This window comes from Mustelus asterias, chromosome 20 (assembly GCF_964213995.1).
Source record: "Mustelus asterias chromosome 20, sMusAst1.hap1.1, whole genome shotgun sequence".
Taxonomy (NCBI): Eukaryota; Metazoa; Chordata; class Chondrichthyes; order Carcharhiniformes; family Triakidae; genus Mustelus; species Mustelus asterias.
In genome coordinates this window covers 82,292,266-82,304,388 of record NC_135820.1, presented here as the reverse complement: position 1 = coordinate 82,304,388, position 12,123 = coordinate 82,292,266, and the positions used below count along the sequence as shown (strand labels likewise).

At 52.0% G+C, this 12,123-nt stretch overlaps 1 protein-coding gene across 1 annotated transcript in view; it reads right to left on the bottom strand.

Annotated features, from left to right (window-relative positions):
- LOC144508689 (myosin-7-like) overlaps positions 1 to 12,123 on the bottom strand; it is a 137,033-nt gene that overhangs the window by 39,229 nt on the left and 85,681 nt on the right. The window contains exons 27-28 of the mRNA XM_078236973.1: positions 3,014 to 3,104; positions 608 to 997 (exon numbers count right to left, since the gene is read on the bottom strand). Of these exons, the coding sequence (XP_078093099.1) occupies positions 608 to 997; positions 3,014 to 3,104 (481 nt within the window). The remainder of the gene's footprint in view (positions 1 to 607; positions 998 to 3,013; positions 3,105 to 12,123) is intronic.

The window sequence follows — 12,123 nt, the reverse complement described above, 5'->3', positions numbered from 1 at the left end:
CTCGCGCTCTCTCTCTCTCGCGCTCTCTCTCTCTCGAGTTCTCTCTCTCTCTCTCTCTGGCGCTCTCTCTTTCTCGCGTCCCCTCTCTCGCTCTCTCTCGCGTTCTCTCTCTCTCGCGCGCTCTCTCTCTCTCTCGCGCTCTCTCTCTCGCGCTCTCTCTCTCTCTCTGTGTCTCACTCTCTCTCTCTCTCTCTGTCACTTGCTCTCTCTATGTCTCTCTCCATCTCTCTCCTTTAAATCTGTCACCACCCTCTCCTAAAAAATAACCCTTGACCCCACTATCACCCCATCCTGGAGCTCCCCATTCTGCTCAGCCCCTGACATGGTTTGAGACACCGCCCTCTCTAACTCCTGCCTGCTCCAGCTGGGTGGGACTGTTCTCTCCCATTCCCACTCTGCTCTGGCTAACCCTAGCCACAGCACACTGGCAATGCTTTAGCTCCTTGCTTCCTCACCGTTACCTCTGGTCTCCTGAAAGATGTTGGATTATCGTTAAGCAATTGAATCTTGTTGCTATTGGTTACTCTTCGATGTTTAATCATTGGGAACATTAAAACAATATTTGAACTGAATCTGGCCAATCACAACCCAACATTCTGCTGCTCACCTTAGACTTTGTGATTTGTTCAATGCTGGAATTTAAATCATCTGACTCCATTTTGAGCTCACTCTTCTCCTTCTCCAGCTTCTGTTTAACCCTTTGTAGGTTGTCAATCTGCTCACTCAGTTCCGCCACGGTGTCAGAATGCTTCTTTCGAAGGGCAGCTCCTGTCGCTTCGTGCTGCAATGTCGCCTCCTCCAGGTCACGGCGCAGTTTCAGGAACGCGGCTTCTCGCTTCTTGTTCATCTCCACTTGTGCTGATGTTGCTCCACCTGCTTCTTCCAACCTCTCACTTAACTCTTCCAGCTCCCGGGACACGTCCGCTCTCTGCTTCTCCACCTTGGCCCTTGCTGCTCGTTCTGCTTCCAGCTCTTCCTCAAGCTCTTCAATTCGAGCCTGGTTAAAGAGGCAGAAAGTAACAATCACAACTGGAATCGAACCATAGAAACCCTACAGTGCAGAAAGAGGCCATTCGGCCCATCGAGTCTGCACCGACCACAATCCCACCCAGGCCCTACCCCCATATCCCTACATATTTACCCGCTAATCCCTCTAACCTACGCATCTCAGGACACTAAGGGGCAATTTTAGCACGGCCAATCAACCTAACCCGCACATCTTTGGAGTGTGGGAGGAAACCGGAGCACCCGGAGGAAACCCACGCAGACACGAGGAGAATGTGCAAACTCCACACAGGAATCGAACCCAGGTCCCTGGAGCTGTGAAACAGCAGTGCTAACTACTGTGCTACCGTGTCGCCCTGGAACTCTGATTCACCGCTTCAAAAATTTCCCCATCAAATGGACGGATTCTGGAGATCGGGAGGGTCATCCTGTTGATGAGAATTGAAATCGTGCTTTTTGCGATCGAGTATCACTCGCAACATCATTTGTGGCTCATCAATCTTGACCTTGGAGTGGCCCCTGAACCCTGAACCCAGCTTTTGGGTGAGGATTGAGGGAAGAGCTATAATTGAGCCTCTCCAGTTTTAACCAACAACCTTAACCCTGAGCTCTGGAATTCCGTCCCTAAACCTCTCTATTCCTCAACCTCTCTCTTTGACCAAGCTTTTGCTAATCTTCCTGAATATCACCTGATGTGGCTCAGTGTCAAATTGTCTTTAATAATTGCTCCTGTCAGGCACCCTGGGGTGTTTCACTACGTCCACGGTGCTATATAAATACCAGTTGTTGTTATTGATATTCTGCATTTTGTAGACAGGATAGATACAGGGAGGATGTTCCCGATGGTGGGGGGAGTCCAGAACCAGGGGTCACAGTCTGAGGATTCGGGGTAGACCATTTAGGACGGAGGTGAGGAGACATTTCTTCACCCAAAGAGTGGTGAGCCTGGGGAATTCATTACCACAGGAAGTAGTTGATGCTAAAACATTGAACGTATTCAAGAGGCGGCTGGATATAGCACTTGGGGCGAATGGGATCAAATGTTATGGGGAGAAAGCAGGATTAGGCTGTTGAGTTGGACGATCAGCCATGATCGTAATGAATGGTGGATTAGGCTTGAAGGGCCGAATGGCCTCCTCCTGCTCCTATCTTCTATGTTTCTACACTCATGTATATGGAATTGAGGAGTTGGGGTACACCCATATATATGGAATAGAGGGGGTGGGGTACGCCCATGTATATGGAATAGAGGGGGTGGGGTACACCCATGTATATGGAATGGAGGGGGGTGGGGTACGCTCATGTGTATGGAATAGAGGGGGGTGGGGTACACTCATGTATATAGAATAGAGGGGGTGGGGTACGCCCATCTATATGGAATGGGGGGGTGGGGTACACTCATGTATATAGAATAGAGAGAGTGGCGTACACCCATGTATATGGAATAGAGGGGTTGGGGTACACTCGTGTATATGGAATAGAGGGGTTGGGGTACACTCGTGTATATGGAATAGAGGGGTTGGGGTACACTCGTGTATATGGAATAGAGGGGTTGGGGTACACTCGTGTATATGGGATAGAGGGGTTGGGGTACACTCGTGTATATGGGATAGAGGGGTTGGGGTACACTCGTGTATATGGGATAGAGGGGTTGGGGTACACTCGTGTATATGGGATAGAGGGGTTGGGGTACACTCGTGTATATGGGATAGAGGGGTTGGGGTACACTCGTGTATATGGGATAGAGGGGTTGGGGTACACTCGTGTATATGGGATAGAGGGGTTGGGGTACACTCGTGTATATGGGATAGAGGGGTTGGGGTACACTAATATACCTGGCCACAGAGATGAAAGATCAGCCTGAAACAGCTGTTATTTTGAGAACCGATGCAGCGCCCCATTGGCAATGAAGAGGTCACGGTTCCTGCTCCAGCCTCAATCTCACGCTGGCGTCTGAATGAATGGTGTGATTGCTGATTGAAGATTTTCCCAAGCTGCATCAACCTACCTGCAATTCTTTAATCTTCTTCTGGAGTTGGGCTACGAGAGCTCCCTCATCCTCAATCTTCGAATTTAACTGACCTATTTCAAAATCCTTCCTGTGAAAAGCAAAGCAGATGTTTGTTCAAGTCGGTAGCTCTCTGTCTGCTTTGGGTAATTAGATTCCGTGTGGCCTTGTTGTTTCTGTTCAGTCGTGTTCATGGCCTGAGTGTGGAGAATCCGATGACTAACACTTAGAAAACTGACTGGGATGTGTTTGGGAATGAGCGAATCTCTCATCCTAATTTCTTTGCCACAGTTCCTTGCTTTCCTGCTCTGTTTTGTTCACCTGTCGGGTGTAAATTGTTTGAGTCTCAGGAGAAAGTTATTAAGATTTTTAATAATGGAGACAATGAGATAAGCTCAATGTTCCTCGTGGAAGAGGCAGATGACCCACGAGAGGTCAGCAGGTGGGCTGAACCTCACTGGCTGACTGATATCAGGGACCTCCACACACATTTGCTGCATAACTCAATCACAGGCCATTTGGCCCATAACGCCTGTACTGCCCCATTCCCCATAGTCCTTTTGAACAATTTATCAAATTTCCTTTTGCGAGTTCTTATTAAATCTGCTTCCACCGTCCTTCCAGATCACAACTCACTGAGTAAAAAATCTCAATGTTTATCTCTGCTTCTTCAATGGGTGTCCCTCTGGTTACAGACTCTCAGACCTTTGGAAATAGTTTCTCATTTACTCTTATCAAAACCCATCAGGATTTTTTAACAATTCTATCAAATCTCCTCAACTTTCAACAACAAGAAACAAATTACTGCAGATGCTGAAAATCTGAAACAGAAACAGAAAATGCTGGAGTGAGTCAGTGGGTCTGGCAGTGTCCGCGGAGAGAGAAACAGAGTTAACGTTTCAGATCGATCAGCCTTCGCCAGGACTTCCAACATTAATAACTTTTCTGATGAAAGGTTTGGCCTAAAACATTAACTCGGTTTCTCTCTCCACGGAACGCTGCCAGACCTGCCGAGAACTCTGAGCATTTTAGGTTTTTGTTTTCTTCTCCAAGCTGCTGGAAGGAAACCAATCCCAGCCTCTCGATCCAACAGAAATTCCCCATCCTGAACCATTCTGACCAATCTCCTCACTGACTGTGGAGTTAACAATGGATTCTTTGGGACTGAATGAAGACTATTTAACTTTTGTCTCTTTTTGAGTTTAAAGAGTTGAATCTAAATGTTCAGGAATCTTGTGAGGGGACCCGGGTCCATGTTGTGGATCTAATGAGCAAGTTTGAATGTCACCAATTAGAGGTCAAGAAGGGACTATTCGAGGCTCCTGTTGTTACAAAGTCATGACAGCCCTGTCAATTCGAGAGGTTACTGGATATACCAGTTTTCCTTCACTGGGAGTGAATCGTAGAATCACAGGATGGTAACAAGACAAGAAGCGGGTTCTCTGCAAGAACAACTCAGTGCGTTTCCCAAAATCCTTCAAACTTTTTCTCTGAAACTTTCTTTGGAAAGTCATGATTGAGTGTGTACACGGACAGTGTGTGCAGAGACAGATGTCTACAGAGACAGTGTCTACAGAGACAGTGTCTACAGGGACAGTGTGTACAGGGACAGTGTGTACAGGGACAGTGTGTACAGAGACAGATGTCTACAGAGACAGTGTCTACAGAGACAGTGTCTACAGGGACAGTGTGTACAGGGACAGTGTGTACGGGGACAGTGTGTACAGGGACAGTGTGTACAGGGACAGTGTGTACGGGGACAGTGTGTACAGAGACAGTGTGTGCGGGGACAGTGTGTACAGAGACAGTGTGTACAGGGACAGTGTGTGCGGGGACAGTGTGTGCGGGGACAGTGTGTGCGGGTCAGTGTGTGCGGGGACAGTGTGTACAGGGACAGTGTGTCCGGGGACAGTGTGTGCGGGGACAGTGTGTACGGGGACAGTGTGTACAGGGACAGTGTGTACAGGGACAGTGTGTACAGAGACAGTGTGTACAGGGACAGTGTGTACAGGGACAGTGTGTGCGGGGACAGTGTGTGCGGGTCAGTGTGTGCGGGGACAGTGTGTACAGGGACAGTGTGTCCGGGGACAGTGTGTGCGGGGACAGTGTGTACGGGGACAGTGTGTACAGGGACAGTGTGTACGGGGACAGTGTGTACAGGGACAGTGTGTACAGGGACAGTGTGTACGGGGACAGTGTGTACAGAGACAGTGTGTACAGGGACAGTGTGTACAGAGACAGTGTGTACAGGGACAGTGTGTACAGGGACAGTGTGTGCGGGGACAGTGTGTACAGAGACAGTGTGTACGGGGACAGTGTGTACAGGGACAGTGTGTACAGGGACAGTGTGTACAGAGACAGTGTGTACGGGGACAGTGTGTACAGGGACAGTGTGTACGGGGACAGTGTGTACAGAGACAGTGTGTACAGGGACAGTGTGTACAGGGACAGTGTGTACAGGGACAGTGTGTACGGGGACAGTGTGTACAGAGACAGTGTGTACAGGGACAGTGTGTACAGAGACAGTGTGTACAGGGACAGTGTGTACAGGGACAGTGTGTACAGAGACAGTGTGTACGGGGACAGTGTGTACGGGGACAGTGTGTACAGAGACAGTGTGTACAGAGACAGTGTGTACAGGGACAGTGTGTACAGAGACAGTGTGTACAGGGACAGTGTGTACGGGGACAGTGTGTACAGGGACAGTGTGTACAGGGACAGTGTGTACAGAGACAGTGTGTACGGGGACAGTGTGTACGGGGACAGTGTGTGCGGGGACAGTGTGTACAGAGACAGTGTGTACAGGGACAGTGTGTACAGGGACAGTGTGTGCGGGGACAGTGTGTACAGAGACAGTGTGTACAGGGACAGTGTGTACGGGGACAGTGTGTACAGGGACAGTGTGTACGGGGACAGTGTGTACAGAGACAGTGTGTACAGGGACAGTGTGTACAGGGACAGTGTGTACGGGGACAGTGTGTACGGGGACAGTGTGTGCGGGGACAGTGTGTACAGGGACAGTGTGTACAGAGACAGTGTGTACAGGAACAGTGTGTACAGGGACAGTGTGTACGGGGACAGTGTGTACAGGGACAGTGTGTACAGAGACAGTGTGTACAGGAACAGTGTGTACAGGGACAGTGTGTACGGGGACAGTGTGTACAGGGACAGTGTGTACAGGGACAGTGTGTACAGAGACAGTGTGTACAGGAACAGTGTGTACAGGGACAGTGTGTACGGGGACAGTGTGTACAGGGACAGTGTGTGCGGGGACAGTGTGTACCGGGACAGTGTGTACAGAGACAGTGTGTACAGGGACAGTGTGTGCGGGGACAGTGTGTACAGGGACAGTGTGTACAGGGACAGTGTGTGCGGGAACAGTGTGTACAGGAACAGTGTGTACAGGGACAGTGTGTACGGGGACAGTGTGTGCGGGGACAGTGTGTACAGGGACAGTGTGTGCGGGGACAGTGTGTACAGGGACAGTGTGTACAGGGACAGTGTGTACGGGGACAGTGTGTACAGGGACAGTGTGTACAGGGACAGTGTGTGCGGGGACAGTGTGTACAGGGACAGTGTGTACAGGGACAGTGTGTAAGGGGACAGTGTGTACAGGGACAGTGTGTACGGGGACAGTGTGTACAGGGACAGTGTGTACAGGGACAGTGTGTACAGGGACAGTGTGTACGGGGACAGTGTGTACAGGGACAGTGTGTACAGAGACAGTGTGTACAGAGACAGTGTGTGCAGAGACAGATGTCTACAGAGACAGTGTCTACAGAGACAGTGTGTACAGGGACAGTGTGTGCGGGGACAGTGTGTACCGGGACAGTGTGTACAGAGACAGTGTGTACAGGGACAGTGTGTGCGGGGACAGTGTGTACAGGGACAGTGTGTACAGGGACAGTGTGTACAGGGACAGTGTGTACAGAGACAGTGTGTACAGGGACAGTGTGTACAGAGACAGTGTGTACAGGGACAGTGTGTACAGGGACAGTGTGTACAGAGACAGTGTGTACAGGGACAGTGTGTACGGGGACAGTGTGTACGGGGACAGTGTGTACAGAGACAGTGTGTACAGGGACAGTGTGTACAGGGACAGTGTGTACAGAGACAGTGTGTACAGGGACAGTGTGTACAGGGACAGTGTGTACAGAGACAGTGTGTACAGAGACAGTGTGTACGGGGACAGTGTGTACGGGGACAGTGTGTACAGAGACAGTGTGTACAGGGACAGTGTGTACAGGGACAGTGTGTACAGAGACAGTGTGTACAGGGACAGTGTGTACAGGGACAGTGTGTACAGAGACAGTGTGTACAGGGACAGTGTGTACGGGGACAGTGTGTACAGTGACAGTGTGTACAGGGACAGTGTGTACAGGGACAGTGTGTGCGGGGACAGTGTGTACAGGGACAGTGTGTGCGGGGACAGTGTGTACAGGGACAGTGTGTGCGGGGACAGTGTGTACCGGGACAGTGTGTACAGAGACAGTGTGTACAGGGACAGTGTGTGCGGGGACAGTGTGTACAGGGACAGTGTGTACAGGGACAGTGTGTGCGGGAACAGTGTGTACAGGAACAGTGTGTACAGGGACAGTGTGTACGGGGACAGTGTGTGCGGGGACAGTGTGTACAGGGACAGTGTGTACAGGGACAGTGTGTACGGGGACAGTGTGTACAGGGACAGTGTGTACGGGGACAGTGTGTGCAGGGACAGTGTGTACAGGGACAGTGTGTACAGAGACAGTGTCTACAGAGACAGTGTGTACAGGGACAGTGTGTACAGGGACAGTGTGTACGGGGACAGTATGTACAGGGACAGTGTGTACAGGGACAGTGTGTACAGGGACAGTGTGTGCGGGGACAGTGTGTACAGAGACAGTGTGTACAGGGACAGTGTGTACGGGGACAGTGTGTGCGGGGACAGTGTGTACAGGAACAGTGTGTACAGGGACAGTGTGTACGGGGACAGTGTGTACAGGGACAGTGTGTACAGGGACAGTGTGTACAGGGACAGTGTGTACAGGGACAGTGTGTGCGGGGACAGTGTGTACCGGGACAGTGTGTACAGAGACAGTGTGTACAGGGACAGTGTGTGCGGGGACAGTGTGTACAGGGACAGTGTGTACAGGGACAGTGTGTACGGGGACAGTGTGTGCGGGAACAGTGTGTACAGGGACAGTGTGTACAGAGACAGTGTGTACAGGGACAGTGTGTACGGGGACAGTGTGTGCGGGAACAGTTTGTACAGGAACAGTGTGTACAGGGACAGTGTGTACGGGGACAGTGTGTGCGGGGACAGTGTGTACAGAGACAGTGTGTACGGGGACAGTGTGTACAGGGACAGTGTGTGCAGAGACAGATGTCTACAGAGACAGTGTCTACAGAGACAGTGTGTACAGGGACAGTGTGTACAGGGACAGTGTGTACAGGGACAGTGTGTACAGGGACAGTGTGTACGGGGACAGTGTGTACGGGGACAGTGTGTGCGGGGACAGTGTGTACAGAGACAGTGTGTACAGAGACAGTGTGTGCAGAGACAGATGTCTACAGAGACAGTGTCTACAGAGACAGTGTGTACAGGGACAGTGTGTACAGGGACAGTGTGTACAGGGACAGTGTGTACGGGGACAGTGTGTACAGAGACAGTGTGTACGGGGACAGTATGTACAGTGACAGTGTGTACAGAGACAGTGTCTACAGAGACAGTGTGTACAGGGACAGTGTCTACAGAGACAGTGTGTACAGGGACAGTGTGTACAGGGACAGTGTGTACAGAGACAGTGTGTACAGGGACAGTGTGTACAGGGACAGTGTGTACAGGGACAGTGTGTACAGGGACAGTGTGTACAGAGACAGTGTGTGCGGGGACAGTGTGTACAGGGACAGTGTGTACAGGGACAGTGTGTACAGAGACAGTGTCTACAGAGACAGTGTGTACAGGGACAGTGTGTACAGGGACAGTGTGTACAGGGACAGTGTGTACAGGGACAGTGTGTACAGGGACAGTGTGTACAGGGACAGTGTGTACAGGGACAGTGTGTACGGGGACAGTGTGTACGGGGACAGTGTGTACAGAGACAGTGTGTACAGAGACAGTGTGTGCAGAGACAGATGTCTACAGAGACAGTGTGTACAGGGACAGTGTGTGCGGGGACAGTGTGTACGGGGACAGTGTGTACAGGGACAGTGTGTGCAGAGACAGTGTGTACAGGGACAGTGTGTACAGGGACAGTGTGTACAGGGACAGTGTGTACAGGGACAGTGTGTACAGAGACAGTGTGTACAGAGACAGTGTGTGCAGAGACAGATGTCTACAGGGACAGTGTGTACAGGGACAGTGTGTACAGGGACAGTGTGTACAGAGACAGTGTCTACAGAGACAGTGTGTACAGGGACAGTGTGTGCAGGGACAGTGTGTACAGGGACAGTGTGTGCGGGGACAGTGTACGGGGACAGTGTGCACAGAGACAGTGTCTACAGAGACAGTGTCTACAGAGACAGTGTCTACAGAGACAGTGTGTACAGGGACAGTGTGTACAGGGACAGTGTGTGCGGGGACAGTGTACGGGGACAGTGTGTGCGGGGACAGTGTGTACAGGGACAATGTGTACAGGGACAGTGTGTACAGAGACAGTGTGTACAGAGACAGTGTGTACAGGGACAGTGTGTACAGAGACAGTGTGTACAGAGACAGTGTGTACAGGGACAGTGTGTACAGGGACAGTGTGTGCGGGGACAGTGTGTACAGAGACAGTGTGTACGGGGACAGTGTGTACGGGGACAGTGTGTACAGGGACAGTGTGTACAGAGACAGTGTGTACAGGGACAGTGTGTACAGGGACAGTGTGTGCGGGGACAGTGTGTACAGAGACAGTGTGTACAGAGACAGTGTGTACAGAGACAATGTCTACAGAGACAGTGTGTACGGGGACAGTGTGTGCGGGGACAGTGTGTGCGGGGACAGTGTGTGCGGGGACAGTGTACGGGGACAGTGTGTACAGAGACAGTGTGTACAGAGACAGTGTGTACAGAGACAGTGTGTACAGGGACAGTGTGTACGGGGACAGTGTGTACGGGGACAGTGTGTACAGGGACAGTGTGTACAGGGACAGTGTGTACAGGGACAGTGTGTGCGGGGACAGTGTGTACGGGGACAGTGTGTACGGGGACAGTGTGTACAGGGACAGTGTGTGCGGGGACAGTGTGTACAGGGACAGTGTGTGCGGGGACAGTGTGTGCGGGTCAGTGTGTGCGGGGACAGTGTGTACAGGGACAGTGTGTACAGGGACAGTGTGTGCGGGGACAGTGTGTACAGGGACAGTGTGTCCGGGGACAGTGTGTGCGGGGACAGTGTGTGCGGGGACAGTGTGTACAGGGACAGTGTGTACAGGGACAGTGTGTACAGGGACAGTGTGTACAGGGACAGTGTGTACAGGGACAGTGTGTGCGGGGACAGTGTGTACAGGGACAGTGTGTACAGGGACAGTGTGTACGGGGACAGTGTGTGCGGGGACAGTGTGTACAGGGACAGTGTGTACGGGGACAGTGTGTACGGGGACAGTGTGTACAGAGACAGTGTGTACAGGGACAGTGTGTGCGGGGACAGTGTGTACGGGGACAGTGTGTACAGAGACAGTGTGTACAGGGACAGTGTGTACAGAGACAGTGTGTGCGGGGACAGTGTGTACAGGGACAGTGTGTCCGGGGACAGTGTGTGCGGGGACAGTGTGTGCGGGGACAGTGTGTACAGGGACAGTGTGTACAGGGACAGTGTGTACGGGGACAGTGTGTACAGGGACAGTGTGTACAGGGACAGTGTGTACAGGGACAGTGTGTACGGGGACAGTGTGTACGGGGACAGTGTGTACAGAGACAGTGTGTACAGAGACAGTGTGTGCAGAGACAGATGTCTACAGAGACAGTGTGTACAGGGACAGTGTGTACAGGGACAGTGTGTGCGGGGACAGTGTGTACGGGGACAGTGTGTACAGAGACAGTGTCTACAGAGACAGTGTGTACAGGGACAGTGTGTGCAGGGACAGTGTGTACAGGGACAGTGTGTACGGGGACAGTGTGTACGGGGACAGTGTGTGCGGGGACAGTGTACGGGGACAGTGTGCACAGAGACAGTGTCTACAGAGACAGTGTCTACAGAGACAGTGTCTACAGAGACAGTGTGTACAGGGACAGTGTGTACAGGGACAGTGTGTGCGGGGACAGTGTACGGGGACAGTGTGTGCGGGGACAGTGTGTACAGGGACAATGTGTACAGGGACAGTGTGTACAGAGACAGTGTGTACAGAGACAGTGTGTACAGGGACAGTGTGTACAGAGACAGTGTGTACAGAGACAGTGTGTACAGGGACAGTGTGTACAGGGACAGTGTGTGCGGGGACAGTGTGTACAGAGACAGTGTGTACGGGGACAGTGTGTACAGGGACAGTGTGTACAGGGACAGTGTGTACAGAGACAGTGTGTACAGGGACAGTGTGTACAGGGACAGTGTGTGCGGGGACAGTGTGTACAGAGACAGTGTGTACAGAGACAGTGTGTACAGAGACAATGTCTACAGAGACAGTGTGTACGGGGACAGTGTGTGCGGGGACAGTGTGTGCGGGGACAGTGTGTGCGGGGACAGTGTACGGGGACAGTGTGTACAGAGACAGTGTGTACAGAGACAGTGTGTACAGAGACAGTGTGTACAGGGACAGTGTGTACGGGGACAGTGTGTACGGGGACAGTGTGTACAGGGACAGTGTGTACAGGGACAGTGTGTACAGGGACAGTGTGTGCGGGGACAGTGTGTACGGGGACAGTGTGTACGGGGACAGTGTGTACAGGGACAGTGTGTACGGGGACAGTGTGTACAGAGACAGTGTGTACAGGGACAGTGTGTGCGGGGACAGTGTGTACAGGGACAGTGTGTGCGGGGACAGTGTGTGCGGGTCAGTGTGTGCGGGGACAGTGTGTACAGGGACAGTGTGTACAGGGACAGTGTGTGCGGGGACAGTGTGTACAGGGACAGTGTGTCCGGGGACAGTGTGTGCGGGGACAGTGTGTACAGGGACAGTGTGTACAGGGACAGTGTGTACAGGGACAGTGTGTAC